The sequence below is a fragment of the Gekko japonicus genome, unplaced genomic scaffold (assembly GCF_001447785.1).
Source record: "Gekko japonicus isolate JY-2015 unplaced genomic scaffold, Gekko_japonicus_V1.1 scaffold450, whole genome shotgun sequence".
Lineage (NCBI taxonomy): Eukaryota > Metazoa > Chordata > Lepidosauria > Squamata > Gekkonidae > Gekko > Gekko japonicus.
In genome coordinates, this window is record NW_015165843.1 from 140,830 (window position 1) to 158,166 (window position 17,337).

General features: G+C 54.5%; 1 protein-coding gene across 1 annotated transcript in view; it reads right to left on the bottom strand.

The window, feature by feature from the left end:
- Positions 1-17,337, bottom strand: part of RERE (arginine-glutamic acid dipeptide (RE) repeats) — a 301,925-nt gene that overhangs the window by 541 nt on the left and 284,047 nt on the right. Inside the window, 4 exon segments of the mRNA XM_015411042.1 lie at positions 1,460-1,640; positions 2,999-3,145; positions 11,623-11,784; positions 16,517-17,222. Coding sequence (XP_015266528.1) covers positions 1,460-1,640; positions 2,999-3,145; positions 11,623-11,784; positions 16,517-17,222 — 1,196 coding nt within the window.

Consider the following 17,337-nt stretch of genomic DNA (forward strand, 5'->3'; position numbering starts at 1 on the left):
AGGGAGGGAGAGGGAGGGAGAGTGGGAGAGAGAGGGAGAGGGAGGGAGGGAGAGAGAGAGGGAGGGAGAGGGAGAGAGGCTCTTCCCACCATAAACTACCGTCTAAGGAACTAAAGAGTCCAGGGAAAGGGGGAAGGAGAAGACTGTTGCATGTGGGGATGGCGGGTCAGAACTGCAGAGATCTGCCTCCTTGCTGGGGTCGGGGGGGGGCAGCAGTGAAACGGCAAAACCTTCCAGCATGAGGACTGGATCTCGGGGCTCTCTTCGGGTACAAAGGGGAAGAAGGGGATTCAGTACCAGCCTCTCTGACTGGCAAGCGGTATGAAAACTCTGGACTGGGTGGGCCTGGTATCAATACGGTGTGCCCGGCCTTCCGCCTCTGCCAGCCCACCGGGCCGGTACCCTTCAGCCTGCATCCAGCGCATGGCACTGACCTCAGGCTGACAAACTCACATTCGGGGTTCAAATTAGGAGGGTACACAGTGGCCCATGGGTCCCAGCCCCTCTCTGACAACCCTCCCCCTTCATTCTGTTCTGGGACTTTGCATGCTTTGAAAGTATGTGACCGTGGACCTGTTTGCTTAACCCTGACAGGGTTTCACTTGTAAGATCAGGAACAGGCAAAAAAACCCCACACAAGCCCAGCTCTGTAGAGACAGACTAGAACACACTCCGTAAGAGGAGAAGAAGAAGAAGAAGAAGATTGGATTTATACCCTGCCCTTCGCTCGGAGTCTCAGAGTGGCCTGCAACCTCTTCCCCCCCCCCCACAAAAAATACCCTGTGAGGTAGGTGGGGGCTCAGAGAGCTCTTTTGAGGACTGCTCCTGAGAGAACAGCTCTGAGAGGACTTGTGACGGACCAAAGGTCACACTGGCAGCTGCACACGGAGGAGGAGTGGGGAAATCAAACACGGTTCTCCCAGATCAGAGTCCGCGCTCCTCACCGCTACACCAAAACGGGCTCTCGGTTTGGAGAGGAGGGACATCCACTACTCAGATCTACCTTCAAACGAATGGGGATGTTAAGGCCAGAGCTCACATGAACACGGCACAAAGCTGTCTTACACTGAATCGGAACCTTGGCCCATCCAAAACCAGTGCTGTCTACTCAGAGAGGCAGTGGCTCCCCAGGGTCTCAGGCAGGGGTCTTCCACATCACCTCCTGCCTGGTCTTTTAACTAGAGAAGCTGGGGGTCAAACCTGGGACCTTCTGTACGCCAAGCAGATGCTCTACTGCCGAGCCGCGGCCCCTTAGCTGTGATAAGGGCATTTCCTGGGTGGAGCCTGCCCCTTCTCCCTCTGCGGCTTCCCGATTCTGCCTCTCCCGTCTGCCAAGTCAAGCTCTTGGGCCGGCATCACAGAGAAGAAGCTGATGGTGACAATGTGCGTTTAAAAGGACAGGCATTGCAGGGCTTCTGCCTGACCACAAAAGGGTGTCTTCCCCTCAACCCCCCCTTACCTGTAATAGTCTTCTTGACTGGGAAGGTGCCCCCCGTGCATGTGGGGGTGTCCGTGCAGCCACTGCTGCTCCATTGCTAGTCTCTGGAGTTCTGCTGACTGGGCATGCATGGCCTGTAACTGATGGGCGGCGGACATGGGCGGGGGGATGGCACCGGGCAGGTCACGCGGGTAGGGGGTACCTGTAAGAGAAAAAGGGATCGCGCTCCCCGTCAGCGTGCTGTTGGAACTGGCTGCCCTGGCAAGGGTGTGTGCAGCACTGCTCTTCCTGACCCTGGGACTGCGACCACTGAATCACCCGCAATGGAAGGAGTGGTGCCGAACAACCTCTCTGGAGCTTTGACTGTGTAAAGGAGGCCGGAGAAGACAACGGAGGCGCTAACAAACGCGTTTCGTCTCCTCGCGGAACTCCCTTCTGCAAGATATGGCGACTCCTGTCAGCTTAGATAGATTTTTTAAAAGGAGTTGCCAAATTTGGTGACTCACCAAGAGCTGCCTGTATAAAAGGTCCTGCTTTATTAGGAGCCCGTCCTGTTCCCCTTTCCCCCCTTTATCGGGCTGCGCGGCTGAATCGCTTACTTTCCCTCGCTCCTTGTTCACTCAAGATGAGCAGAAATCCGCACTGGTTTGTGTGTCGGACATAAGTGCCTTCCAGCCACAACTGGCTCATGGCCACCCCAAAGGGATTTCGAGGCCAGAGATGTTCAGGGGTGGTCTGCTATCGCCGGCCTCTGTGCAGCAGCACCCTGGACTTCGCTGTGGTCTCCCATCCAAGTGCTAATCGGGGCTGACCCCTGCTTAGTTTCTGAGATCTGACGAGACGGGGGTAGCCTGGGCCACCCAAGTCAGGACAGATTGGCCCTTGCCTCCCTCTGCCTAGGAACCCCAGGCTTCCTTGGTGGTCTCCCATCCAAGCACTCGCCAGGGCCGACCCTGCTTAGTTAGCGTCCAATTCTTGATGAGACCAGGCTAGTCTGGGCTATTCAGGCTTTTATTATCAGTTTGGACCAGTGTGCTGCTTTCTGGGGTGTTGAACTCCTGCTTTAGGGTCAACTGCTTCACTGTTTCTGTGCTGTAAGCTGTCCTGGGGACCTCGGGTGAAGAGGGCAAGCAACAGGGGAGGGCCAGCACACTCAGCTCAGAGGCATTTGGCTGCCTAAGGCTGGAAGACGAAGACGAAGAAGAAGAGGAAGAGATTGGATTTATGCCCTGCCCTTCCCTCAGAGCGGCTTACAATCTCCTTCCCCTCCCCCTCCCCACAGCAGACACCCTGTAAGGTAGGTGGGGCTGAGAGAACTCTTTTGGGGACTGCTCCTGAGAGAACAGCTCTGAGAGAACTTGTGACTGGCCCAAGGTCACCCCAGCTGGCTGCACGTGGAAGAGTGGGGAACCAAACCCGGTTCTCCCAGATTAGAGCCCGTGCTCCTAAACACTATACCAAACCGGCTCTTGGGTGTAGGATGCTGGGCTAGATGGACCTGCGCAAGATCCAGCGAGGCAGCGCTCGCGCACCAAGGCTGGCGACATGACACAGACTCACCAAAAACTGGGTGCCGGAGCATTTCGTGTTCGTGGGGCGGCTGTCCTAGCAACGGGTTCGGGATGGTACCGGGTGGGTAGGGGAAGCGTGCCAAGTGGGGTCCAGCTGCCAAGGGGTCCACGAGGGGATGGACAGGTCCGGCTGAGCCTGCAGGAGGGGGAGGAAGGGAAGCAACACATACAAGACTTAAACGCCTGCTTGGGAAAAAACTCCCCCTGCCCAGTAAGATCAGTGCCTGTGCAATGCCCAGCATTAACTAGTAATAAGCAGGAGAGCTCCGCTTTGCAACCGTAAAGCCCATGGCACTCTCTGGAGCATCTGAAATGACATCAGGTTGCCAAACAGTCTTTAATTGTTAAAATATATTAAATTAAGCTCGTGTGTGTCGGGAGAAGAACAAGCTACAGATTTTTCACCGACGAGGAAACTGGAAAGTGTGCAGGAGAACTTGCGCATCAACCTGACATTGATTCACTCATTTGGTTTCTACCTCCTGCTTCCCGGAAACACACCCTTGAAATAAGTCACAATACAAAACTAGCTAAAAATCTGCCATGACAAAAGGCTTAAAAACAGACCCAGCCGCACCACAAAATCTAAGAACTGCCAGGGACTCTCACAGGGGAAAGGGCATTCCAGAAAGAACAGTTTCTGTTTTGTTTTGCTTTTAAAACCAGTTCCTTAAAACCAGCCAGACAAGGAGCCCCATGGATTTCCGGAGAGGTGAGGGTAGTATTCCCCAAATGGCTGCAGACCTTACTGCCATGAGACAGACACCTGGCAAAGGCAGGCAGAAGAAGCCCTCCTTGGATGATTGTGAAGCAGGCAGGTGGGATCCAGGCAAGAAGGTGTTCATTCGGATAACATCTGGAAATGCTCCCAGCATCCAAACAGTCTTCCAAAACAGCCCCACAGAGAAAATGATACAGCAGTCTAACCCGGAGCTTATCAAGTCTTGAGTGACAGGGGACAGGTCTTGCAGGAAGAAGGAGGAGGAGGAAGAGACTGGATTTATACCCTGCCCTTCACTACCCGCAAGAGTCTCAAAGTGGCTTACAGTTTCCTTTCCCTTCCCCTCCCCACAACAGACACCCTGAGGTAGGTGGGCCGGAGAGAGCTCTTTTGAGAACGCCTCCTGAGAGAACAGCTCTGAAAGAACTTGTGACTGACGAAAGGTCACACCAACAGCTGCATGTAGAGGAGTGGGGAATCAAACCCAGTTCCTCCCAGATTAAAGTCCGTGCTCCTAACCGCTACACCAAACTGGAGGGACTAGATGCCAAACACTTCAAAAACATACCGAAAAAAGCAAAAGACTTCTTCACATAATGAGCAGCTGGTGCTACTGGAGGTACTGACAGCCCTTTAGGTGGCTTTAAAAAGGAATTCAGGGAGGTGGTCAAAGAGATATTCATGGAGGGCTGAGTCTATCAAAAAGAGACCCCCCCCAACAAACCCTAAATGGAACCTCCGTGTGCACAGGCAGTGTATCTTTGAACACCTGTTGCTGGGAGAAGTCAGTGGACACTGGAACGCCTCTCATCCTTTGGCTTGACCCAGGAGAGCTTTTCCTACATCCTTCTGACAGGGCACGGCTTTGTGCTTCAGGCAGAGCTGGAAACCAGCCCTGCATACCCACACAGAGGCCCAGAGAATCAAGCACCGATGCCTGGTGAAGGGCTGCCAGCCCCTGCTTCAGACAGAGGACAACCCCATCCGGAACAAGTCTTCCGTCTGCTCCGAGACACAAGGGCCTCTTAGCCATCAATGCCAGCTCCTCACCAGCCTCAGACACCTACTGCCAAGTGGCTCATGCAGAGAGAAGGGAAGAACGTGCCCCGGATGGTCACCACCAGTTGAGGCCCCTGGGAAATGGCCGCCCCCCTGAAAGTGAAAATCAGCTTGGATCTCACTGGATAGAGAGCACTGGTGGAGTGAAGCGCTTATAGCAGGGGTGTCAAACATGCGGCCCAGGGGCCGGATCAGGCCCCCGGAGGGCTTCCATCAGGCCTGCAGTGGAACTGGCCATCTCCTGCTTCCAGTTCTGCTGCTGCTGCTGCATCATAGCTTGCTTCACCAGACTCTCTTAATCACTCAGCCATTCCATGTTTTAACCTGGGTCCTAGACTCAGAACTCTGGGCGTGAGATTTCTGTGGCCAATGTCAATAAATCAAAAGTAGGTTTGCAGCTTACAGAGCTAAATGTTTTAAGTATGTTTTTATGTTAAGTAAACAAAAAAAAAAATCTCTGTGTTTGCGTCCTTTATAAGGTTTATATCTCGCTACCTGGCATTACATTTTATGACATGCATGGCCCGGCCCAACAAGGTCTCATTTATGTCACGTCCGGCCCGCATAACAAATGAGTTCAACACCCCTGGCTTACTGTGTCTGCTCAGGGCTCTGGAGACCGAAGTTCAAATCCCCGTTCAGCTGAGGAACTCAGTGGGCATGCCACCCTCGCCTCCTAAGAGAAGGGCTGCGTACGTGGCCGGCAGTGGCAGCACAAGCCCTTTGATTTAGAGCTTTAGAACAGATCGTGAAGATCTTGGGATTCAGCCTCTCAACGCTGATCTCACTGACACAGTTGCTTCCTTGGGGCAGACAGAAAAAGGCCGGGTCATCCTGACCCCCGATTCTCCTCTTGCTGCCGTGGGGCTGTGAGTGGATGTTCGGCTGAGGACTCTGCCACGTGAGCTGCCTGAGGTCAGGGTGCCCCGGCACCCGCCCTGGATTCCTGTAGCTAGGAATGGTTTGCATCCATGCACCCGCAAGGGAAGGCTTCCTGCCAGTCCTGACTGTGTCACTTCCCTGTGGGCAGCCACTGGTTCCTCTGCACGACGCTGCCTCCAGAGTTCCTCCTTTGGAAAGGTTTACACTCCAACATACGGACCACTGCCAAGACCCAACACAAATCAGTCCTAGGTTTTCAACCGAGTTTGTCTCATCTGTGCCGCAATAGGCTTGAACCACCCCTGACCCCACTGATTGATCGCTGTAGCGCCGCAACACCCTGGGAATGCTCAGGTCTACTCCTGGACTAGTATTTGGGTTCAAATTCCCACTGAATCTGGGAGTCAGGGGATTACCCTCAACTGCAGCTTTGTGTGGGTCCCTCGAGGGAGAGACTCGAGGGATCCCGCCCTTCATTTCTGCCCCCCAGAGAAAGGCAAGCAAAGAAGAGATAATGCACACGCTACATCTAAGTTTTAGCTGTTTATCCTACTCAGCACAAAGCCATGTGCACGGTTCCTCCCTCCATTTGATCTAAACAGCAATCCTGTGAGGCCAAGGGTGTGTGACCGGCCCCAGGTTGCTTCACAGCTGAGCACGGATCTGAATCCGGATGCCCCCCCCCCTCCACGTTCCTAGTCTAATGCTCCAACCATCACTACATTTCATGTCTCTCAGATAGCAGTAAGTGCGAGCTTACAAGTGCATCACCACCAGCAGCCACTGAACCACGGCAGGGGCTAGCGAGAGAAAGGCCGTTATGCCCAGACAGACAGACGCCTCCAGCAGATCTCGTTTCTGGGGTGTGTGTGTGTGTGTGTGTGTGTGTGTGGGCACCTGGCAAGCCAAGGCAGGTTCAAATCACACCCAGTCAGTGAACAAAATATACACAGATGGGCCAGCGGGAAACCAGGCCGGCAGCCAGTTCGCTGATGTGCCCAAAGCACTCTTCTGTTACTGCGCATGGGTAAGGGGGAACAGTCCACACAGGTACGTGCATCAGTAACGAAAATGGCAGGACTTGGGCTTTGGAGACAGATCCCTCAACAGTCCCTGGGCCACAGCCAACGTCTGGCACAGGGCATGAGAGACTCCTGCGAGGCACCGTCTCTCGGCCCCGGCAGGCCATCTGTGCGACTGCCGGGCAACCAGCCAGGAAGTGACTGCAAGTCCCTTTCCATGTGATTATGGAGATATCATCATCACTCTCTGGGAAAGGGTCACAATTTATATCCTTGCACAGATTGAGAACTTAGACGGAGAGAAACTACATTTGCACGACTGCTTGCTGAGTTTATAGCTGGGGCTTGAACTCAAACCCATGTCCAACACCCAGCGTTTGTAGCTGCTGCTGGGCCTTCCGCGGGGCCACAGAGGGCCACCTGCTGCAGAGGCAGGATGCTGGGTGGCACAGACCTGCTCCAATGCTCCCTCTGAGCAAAAATTCTGCTTTGTGAGCTAACTGGCATTCAAGTTGTGAGCGAGCGATGTGGCTGCTGCATAAATCAGTTTGCCCTGGAGCCCTCCTTCCTGAGCGAAGGCAACAAATGTGTGAGCCGGAGGCTAAAAGACTGTGAGCTTGGCTCACACTAAGCTGAGAGGGAACACTGATCTGCTCCCCGGCAAACTTCTCTGCTGGGGGGCTTTCCTTAGGCTCTGAGCGGCTGCCGCCTTTTAGGAGGATCAAAAGCAACTGGTGGAGGGATTGAAGGAGGCTGTGGTGGTGCCACTCTTGAAAAAGCCAACTCTGGATCCTTTGGCTCAGGGAGGCGGGACTAAACTCTCCGACTTCCTGTCTCCCGCCTGGGAATCGCCCTGGCTCAGTTTGGTCACTTCACGAGCTAATGATCCCAGGGACAGGAAGGAGCAGAGCAGAGATAAAACAACCAGAACAGGCAAGTCACTGATAGAGGCCTAACAGATGATAACCAGAGACGAGATATGAACAGGGTTAAAGAAGGATCAGAGCTGGCAGGCATCTCCCCCTGCAACTTGATCACATAGGACTGGTCGAACGCACGATCCTGCTTTTGTAGACATTCCTCTGTTCTTTCTGGGGTTTTTTGGGGGGGAGGGGGAGGAGTGGGGGCAAGATGCCCTCCGAACCTCAGAGCACAGAAGGGACCTTTACGGCGAGTATCCGAGGTTCCGATCTTGGAATGGGGCTTCCAATACCGGTACGTATCCCAATGACGGGTGGGAACGGACGACCTTTCACCATATCCTGCAGCACTCTCTGCCCGAAGGCGGCATCAATGGAGAAGGAATGAAGTTTGTAGGGCCTGATGAAGGTCGAGACGGAAGACCATGTCATTGCCTTGCATGTGTCCTCCACTGAGGCATGAAGATCAACGTCTGTGGTGGTGGCTGCACTTCTCATTGAGTGGCCCGTGATCCCTGCGGGAACCAGAAACGTTGCTTGCCTTGTAGGCATGGGAGGTGCACTATCGAATGGTGTAGCTGATGGCCAATCTGGACATCATCTTCCCTTATTGGGGGCTGTTAACAAAATGAAGAGAGAGCCCATCTTTCCGATGGATTCTGTACGTCGGGGGTAGATTCTGAGCCCCCCCCCCCGGGAGATATAAGGAGGAGGAGGAGATTGGATTTATAACCTGCCCTTCACTCGTAGTTTCAGAGCGGCTTACAAGCTCCTTTCCCTTCCCCTCCCCACAACAGACACCCTGTGAGGTAGGCGGGGCTGAGAGAGCTCTTTCCAGAACTGTCCTTGAGAGAACAGCTCTGACAGAACTATGGCTTGCCCAAGGTCATCCAGCAGCTGCAAGTGGAGGAGTGGGGAATCAAACCCGGTTCTCCCAGATTAGAGTCCGCGCACTTAACCACTGCACTCTCTGTCCTTGGGGTGCCTAGGATGTGGGCAGAAGGAAGGGACATGAATCTCCTGGCTCCTGTGAGGAGTGGAGCTCACCTGGGTGGTACAGTTGGGATCCGGCCTGAGCATCACCTTGTCCTTGTGGAAGACACGAAGGCCTTTCCTGGCTGACAAGGCTCCCAGTTTCAACCCCTCCTAGCCAAAATCACTGCTGTGAGGAGGGTTTTCATGTGCAGACATTTTAAGGGGAACTTCTCTTAAGAACTCAAAAAGAGGATTAGCGAGAGCCGAAAGAACTATATGCAGCCTCCATGAAGACAATCTGTGGACCACAGTAGGGGGTTGATCTGCGTGACCCCATGGAGAAAGCAGAAGATATGAGGATGTCTCGTTAAGGGTTGCCAGCTACATTACCTGGCAATGAAGGGTGGACACCTGCAGGCTGATGGTTTTGTTTGTTTGTTTTCTGATGAGCACCCTGTGAAGGAGGGGCCAACTGATGGCCCAGGCCAGGGTGGACGTGCTTGCATCGGCACCACCTCAAGAAGGTCCTTTCCCACGTAGTATCGTAGACGGATCTTACGGAGACTCTCCTGGAAGTCACGAAGGTCTTGCGACCTCTGAGTAGCAGCCAAAATTCAGGAGCCCATTGCTTCCGAGAGCCACATGATCAGATGGAGCAACTCGGGACCCGGGTGCCAAATCGGCCCCTGCTGTCTGGGCTCACGGAAATCTCCCGGGGGCGGGGGGGCTGAACGGAGAGATCCACCGAGGATGGAAACCATGCCCTGCAGGGCCACTCTGGAGCCACAAAGTTCACCTCCATCTGATCCTGATGCATCTTCTACAGAGCCTGGGATTACTGGGAGGGGGCAGAAGGGCATACCTTGGGCCACGGAGAGGTTAGAGCATCTGCTCATTCTGACTGAGGGAGATGGGATCTGGAGAAACATTCTCGGTACTTGATGACTGGATGCCAAGGCAAGAAGATCTACTTCTGGCTTTGCAAAACGAGAGCTGCAATTAGTAGGAACATTTCCCATTTTGGTGGACTGTGTTGTTTTTGTCGATGATCTGTCTGCTCAGCAAGTCTGCCTGGATGCTCAGGAGTCCCTGGGATGGGCCACAGAAGTTTCTCCGCCCAGAAAAGGGATGAGTTGACCCGTAGTGTTCAGGGGATGACCCGGACGTCCCCCACACTTGATATGGGCCTTGGTTGAAAAATTACCTGTTCTGATGAGTACCTGCTGGTTCCTCATGACTGCCCAGAAGGTGAGTGCTTTCCTGATAGCTCTGGGATCCAAGGCCTTGATGATGCCCACTGTCTTTTCCTTTGATGTGCATCTGTCTTGGCCTGGAGAGCTGAGCAGTGATGCTGCCCGACCAGAGAGACCCATGGTCTGTAAAGTTGCAGGATGTAGTCTGAGACATAGGGTTCGCCCCGTCTCAGTTGTACAGGTCAGCCCACCAGACCATGCTGTCTCAGAAACTGTTTTAGGTCTGGGGTTACGTGGCTCCTCCGCAGGATTTCTAGCTGACAGAGCCAGAAGAACCACCGCAGTGTGTCCAGCAGGTATTCGGGCCCATGGAACTGTCCCTATGTGGGAGGTTATCAGGCCCCGGAGGCACGCCAGGGACATCAGCTAGGTAGTTCTGACTTTGACCAGATCTTTGGCCAAGCTCAAAGTCCTGGAGGCCTTGTCTGGTGGGGTGGGGTGGGCCAGCACATTCTGGTGTGTGCCCATCATCACGCCAAGGTGTTGGGAGTCCCTGCGATGGGGCAAGGCTGTTTTTTCCCTTGTTTAAAGTGAGGGCATGGATTTCCACGAGCTGAATGGTTCTGAGGGCATCCCTAATCGATAGCTCACAAGTGGGAAAACGGATCAGGATGTCATCAGATAAGGATGGATTTAGTTTCCTTGATGGCAGACCCAAGGAGCCGACGCTAGGCCAGAAGGAAGAACCCTGCACTGAAGGCAAACTGGAGAAACCTGCGATGTCCTAGAAGGATGGGAATGTGGAAGCAGGCTTCCATGAGATAGGTGGAGGTCTGCCAGGTCATAGGGTCTCCCTGCGGAAGTGACCTCTTCATATACTTCAGGTCGAGAATGGCTCCCCAGTACCCCTTTCTCTTGGGCAACAAGAAAAATACGGCGCAAACTCCTGCTGAGCGATGCTCATGGGAGGGAACTGGGTCTGTAGCCTGTCGCTTTGGTAGGTCCCTTTTTTGGGAGGGTGAGAGACATCTGGGAAACAGAAGGAGGCAGTATGGGGAAACTGCAGAACGTTATGGCACAGCCAGACTGGTTCGCAGCATCCAGTGGTCTTGGGGAGGCTGAAGCCGCTAGGTTGGAATTCCTGAGGCCAGCCAACCAGAATGTCCCGGGCATCACGGTTTCCTTGTCTGGCCAGCCGATCAGGCTTGTCATACCTGTAGGACTGAAGCTTTAGGTGATGTTTGGAAACTGCCTGTTACATATAGGCTTGGGCCCATTCTCCCTTCATCGGCCTTCTGAAAAAAACTGGGAAAGGGAAACCAGCCTTTCTGAGGAAGGAGCCCTGGGGGGAAATCCACCCCCACCCCCGGGCCTGCTTTCACTCCCTGAAGGTTCCTCTCCAGGGTCGGGGATTTCTGTGAGGCCCAGGGCCAGCACGGCTTTGGATAAGACAGACTGGCAGTCATGTGCACTGAACAGGAACATGGGTTGGTCAGCAACTCTGGGCGCCTCCTCTAAGAAAAACTCTCCCGCCTCCCTCTTTGGTTGTGACGGGGAAGGGACTGTCCATCCCGGGAGGGGGGGCTGCCCTGGACCCTGGCAGTGGAGGAAGAGGCTCCTTACGCCTAAACCTTTGCTTGTGGGCTGGCGAGGGTGACCTCAGGTTGGAGCGCTTGGATCCCTGGGGTGGGAGAGGAGTGCTCTCGCACACCTTGCCGCTCCTCTCCTCTCTCAGGGCTCTCTTTAAAAGATCCCATCAACTCAGCCAAGCAAGGATCCCAGCCGGCCACAACCTCTCGGAGGGGATGGGGAGGTGGGGGTGGGGAGAGACAGCACCTTACCCCCTGAAGATCTGCTCTGGTGGTCAAGGAGTCCCTCTGGTTCAGCGGAGCCTGGCATGCCACTGTAGCCCCCAGGGGCCAAACTGGCAGACGAGAGAGAGAGGGGGTGTCCAACGAGTAGCCTACAGGGGTTGAACCGGCAGCCGAGCGAGCCATTTGCACCTGAGGAGACATTTTCATGCCTTTTTATGGCGCTCTCCTTAAGCAGCTCTGGGCTAGGCTCAGCCAGGGAGCTCTCTTCGCAGGAGACAGAAGGAAGGAGAGGGTCTCCATCATTTCCAGAGGTAAATTCATCTCTTTTACGTCCCTCCGGAGCCCACCACTGGGCCATTCCCTTCCACGTTCCTCCAAGGAAGGGGGAGGGGGAGCAAGGAAAAAAAACTGCAAAGACCAAGAGGAGCAGCAGAGCCAAGAGGAGGTGTGAAGAGAGACGTGAGAGAGGCTGGAGAGGTCCGGAAGCTCTCCCTCAAGTATGAAACCACTCCAGGAGAAAAGCAAGAGAAAAGCAAGTAAGAAAGGAGCAAAGAGCTCAGCTCTGGAGCTGCACTCTCCCCCAACGAGGCAGGAAGCAAACTGAGCCGGGGTGACTCCCAGCTGAGAGTCAGGAAGTCGGAGAGTTTAGTCCCGCTTCCCTGAGCCAGCTTCCCTGAGCCATCCCTGGGAACTATAATGCACTGGAGCCTAAGGGCGCATGCACTGGTTGCAAAACGGTCTCATTTTTGGGACTAAAAAAATTTACGTATTTGAAAGGCTGCCACTTAAGAGGAGGGCAGGGAGCTGTTCCCATTGGCAGCAGAGGACAGGACTCACAGTCATGGGTTTAAATTATGGGCGGGAAGATACTGGCTGGATATCAGGGGAAAGTTTTTTACAGCAAGAGTAGCTCGGCAGTGGAATTGGCTGCCTGGGGAGGTGGGGAACTCCCCCTCCCTGGCAGTCTTTCCAGGCAGCGGTGAACAGAGGCGAACACTCGCCAGGGATGTTTTAGGCTGATCCTGCATTGAGCAGCAGGGGTTGGACTAGATGGCCTGTATGGCCCCTTCCAACTCTGTGATTCTATGACTTAAGGCTGGACTGGATGGCCTTGGAGTCTCTACCGAGAACAATCCCCCCCAAAAACCCCGGTGATCTATAAAGAGGTAATTCTTGTAACATGACCAACAGCTTCCAAAATGGAGATGCACACCATACTGGGCTTTAAAAAGCACAAAGAGAAACACACACTGTGAAGCAACACGCTGCCCTGTCCTGGGATCTCCTTGGGGTATTTCTTAACCACAGGATGGCTCCTCTGAGCCTCAGAGAGGCTTCATCCTTGCAGTTCCTTTCCTAGCCCAGAAAGCAGAGACGCTCCCATCTATTTTTAACGCAGCCTCTCCAGGATTCACTTTGTTCTATCTGCCGGCACAAAAAGTACAGCTGCACTTTGATACGTTAATGGGATGGCACACTCTGTCCTGGGGAAAAGGCTTTTGTTCCTGACCTTGCTTTGCGCAGGCAGGCACGCCCCCCCCGCCCCCGCCGCCCCGGCATGGCTATTTGGTGCCTCAATTAACTCTGCTATTGTCGATACAGCAGCAAGAGAAAATAAGCTGACAGCCTTCTGCAGATCGCTGGTCTCACCCTAAAAGCCTTCGTATCATGCCACGGGACACAGAACCCTGTCCTCTCTCTTTTTCCTTCCCCATAAAGTGGTGGGCGTTGGTGGGGAAATCGGGAAACCCAGCTGGTGCAAACAGGAACTTGCACAAATAAGAGTGATACAGGACGAGAACGCATTGTGTTATGCACGCACAAATTCACAATGCCCCACTGTATTGCAACCAAGAAACAGACCTCTGGAGGTTGCTGGGTGGATAGCAGCCGCCTCTGTTCTCAAGGGACGAGGGCTAGATCCATCGCAGCGATGTGGAGGTGGAGGAGGAGATTGGATTTATACCCCAACCTTTCACTACCCGAAGGAGTCTCAGAGGGACTTACAATCTCCTTTCCCTTCCCACAACAGACACCCTGTGAGACAGGTGGGGCTGAGAGAGCTCACTCGAGGACTGCTTGTGAGAGAACAGCTCTGAGGGAACTTGTGACTGGCCCGAGGTCACACCAGCAGCTGCATGTTGGAAGCGTGGGGAATCAAACCTGCGTCTCCCAGATTAGAGTCCAAGCTCCCAACCACCACACCAAACCGACTCTCCCTTTTGTCATTTCTCATCGAGGCGAGAGCCAAATCAGCAGAGATACTGGAAGATCCGTGACTGCATCCCCCCCCCCCCCCGAGTTATTCAAGGAGCAACTGCAGCCGAGAGGGCCCTGATCCGAGACCATGGCACAGGGGGGAGAATTTAACCCATTCCTCCACCCTACTCCCATCCCTGTGCCAATCAGAATTAACCCCGTTGTACCATTTGTCTTGGGAGACGAGGCGGGGAAAGGTTATCTTCTCTTTGCCCGTTTCCCAGCTGGCACAAGGGGTGGCGGTGTGATTTCCGTTTGTGCGAGGAGAGGAGGGTGATCGGAACTGCTCCCCCACCACACGTGTGGCACTTTAGTTTTGAAACCACCAAAGAGCTTTCCGTAAAGCAGAGAGAAGGTCAACGTGGCATCAGGATAAGGGCAGGGGAGGCCCAGATTCAAAGCCTGCCTTTGACCTACTCCACGAGGGCCAGTGGGGACCGCGGGGGACAAAGAGGAGACACGGCCTCTAAGCTGTGGAGTCTTGTGAGCAAAAATTCTACTTGGTGAGCGACTGGCATTAAAGTTGCGAGCGACTGATTTGGCTGCTGCAGGAATTAGTCTCCTCTGGAGCCCTCCTTCCTGAGCAAAGGCAAAAATGCGTGAGCCGGAGGCTTAAAAAACTGAAAGCTAGCTCACACTAACTCAGCTTAGAGGGAACACTGCCCTGGAGTGGCCTAGAGAGAAAATGGAGGCTCAGTGCGACCTGCCTCTTCTCGGTCCCTGCAACGTGAGGGGCCAAGATGGCTGACTGTGCTTCAGGAAATCCTGCTGTTACTGGAAAGCCAGAAGCAGCTGCCACGTCTAAGAGCGGACCCAGTGAGAGCGAAGGAGATTGGTGGGATTTCAGGCCTCAGCACAGGCAGTGCTCCACGCCACCCTCCGTTTACAAGGGCGTGCAGGACAAGCGGCTCACGAGAATCGCCCGTCCCAGGCCGGCTTGTAGAACTTCTCCCCTTTCTTACTTGGTGGGGAAGCTCAAGTGACAGAAACCCCCCCCCCCGACGAGTAAGGTGACCTTTAAGAGAAGGAGACACTGGAACGAGTCCAGGGTGGCAAGAAGCTTGGGCTTCTGTGTGCCCCCGGTCAGTCGCGCAGAAAACAAGGCAGGAGACCAGATGGGCTTTGGGTCTGATCCAGCAACGGCCCTTTTTTATGTCGTTCTGTTGGGAGTATCACTTCAGAAGGCTGGCGACGGGGGTGCCATTTCTGAACACTCTTCTGTGCCCAAAATTCCCAGCAATTGGAGAACAAGATAATCAGAGGGGAAGGCTGCAGCTAACGGTGCTACTTTTCTACTTCGGCTTCACTCCGCCCCACCCCTTCTTAGGAGCTTCAGAGAGCAGCCGTGTTGGTCTGCAGTAGAACTACTTGCTGGGGGTCCCTGGCCCTGAGGATAGCCGGCTGCCCACGACCAGGGCCTTTTTGGTCTTGGCCCCGAACGGGTGGAACTCTCTGCCGAATGCCATCAGGGGCCCTGCGGGACCTTATGCAATCCTGCAGGGCCTGTGAGGCAGAGACGTTCCGCCAGGCTCAGGGCCGGCCCCAGCTTATTTTGCACCCTAGGCGAGGATCCCTTCTGGCATCCCCCCCCCCCCAATGCGCCCACCATTTTTCAAAAATAAATGCATTTTAGGAAGAATGAAAAACACAAATGATCAAAAAACACTCAGAGTACGGGGCCGGGTGCAGTTTGGCGCCCCTAAGGGCCAGCCCGCTCTAGGCAATCGCCTAGTTTGCCTAGTGAGTGAGCCGGCCCTGGCCAGGCTTTTGGCTGAGGACAGCGACGGTTTCCTTTCGGCTGGCACCCTTTCTCATCCCCCCCCCCGCTCTTTACCTTTTGCCCCCGCCCACACACCTGCAAAGTAGCTGGCGGTCTGAAATCGGACGAATTCATGTTCGCCATCTTTTTTCGAACACGTGTTCTTGATGTCTTCGTGGTTTTATCTGACTGTGTTTTATGGATACTGTACGTCGCCCACAGCCCTGCAACAGCAGGGACTGGGCGATTAAGACATCCAGTATATAAATAAATAAAATAAACAGCTCGTTTCGAGTCCAGTAGCACCTCGGAGACCAACAAGCTGTCCGGGGTATGAGATCCTGAAAAGCTTTCTGGTTTCTAAGGAGCTACTTCCTTCCTTCCTTCCTGGCCGAGGTGCATTCCCAAAGAAGTGACCGACAACCAGGGTTCCCTCTAAGCTGAGTGAGTGTGAGCTAGCTCACTGTTTCTTAGCCTCCAGCTCACACCTTTTTGTCTTCGTTCAAGAAGGATGGCTCCAGAGCAAACTAATTTATGCAGCAGCCAAATTGCTCGCTCACAACTCTAGTGCCAGTAGCTCACAAAGCAGAATTTTTGCTCACAAGACTCCACGGCTTACAGGGAGCGTTGCTGACAACTCATCTCCCCTTGAAGTGTGAAGCGATACAGCTTGTTCTACCACCCATTACTGCTTGCACAGGTAGGTCCAACCCGACTTCATAGTTGCTAAAATTTCAGAGGTAGTTATAGGTTTCTCTAGCCAAAGTTTATGTTCCTCAGAGATAGGTTTTTGGATGGGATATGACTTTAAAAAATTATATATTATCCAACCCGACTTCACAGAAAAAGGATGACACCGGGGGAGTGTCTGGAGGTGATGCAGCCCGGACAACCCTGGCTCACCTTGATGGAGCGGGTCCTGCTGGTGGAGGTGGAGGTGCGAGTGTATGTGTGAATGTTGGTGATGATGTGGCGTCACGTTGAACATCTGGAGCCGGGCCAAAGGGTCGTTGGTGAGCGACGCCATCCGCTCGGCGTGTATCCTCTCGGCAGCCAGTCTGTCCGGGTAGCTCATTTCCGGCCGCAACTGAGGGCCTGCCAGAGCGAGTCTCTCCCGTTCCAGGGGGTTCAGCCCCGGGTGGAAAGAGGCGAAGGGGTGAGGGCCTGCCGTGGGGGGGATGGTGAGGGCGCCGTGACGGGCAAAGTGCTCCATGGGGTTGGTGGCGGGGTGCAGCGCGTCGAGTTCCGGAGGCTTCACCTCGAAGCCGGGCTTCATCCTCTCCCGCAGCTCCCGCTCCCGGATCTCCCGCTCCCGCAGCTCCCGCTCCCGGATGGTGGGGTCCACGTTGTAGAGGCCGGGCATGTGGTAGGCCAAGAGGGGGTCGGTGGGGTTGAGGGGAACAAAGAATGGGTGGTTGCGGTTTGTGGGGGACATAACGTGGGGGCGCGCGTATTCGCTGAGAGTCCGTAGCGCCGGTGTGTCCGGCCCGATGTAGGGGGGAACGGCGGCGATGGTGGTGGGAGGGGGCTCAAACGAAGGCCTCATGTGAGCTGGACCACTCAGCTGGGACTCCCCGAGACGCCCTTCGTGGGAGGAGCTGGATGCTTTCTGCTGTGAAGAAGAGGGGTGAAGAGGAGAGGTGTTTAGTGCCCCAAACCAAAGAACGGCCCAACGAAAATCAGACGGCTGGGTTTGTGCTGCAGCCAGAACACATCAGGCATTC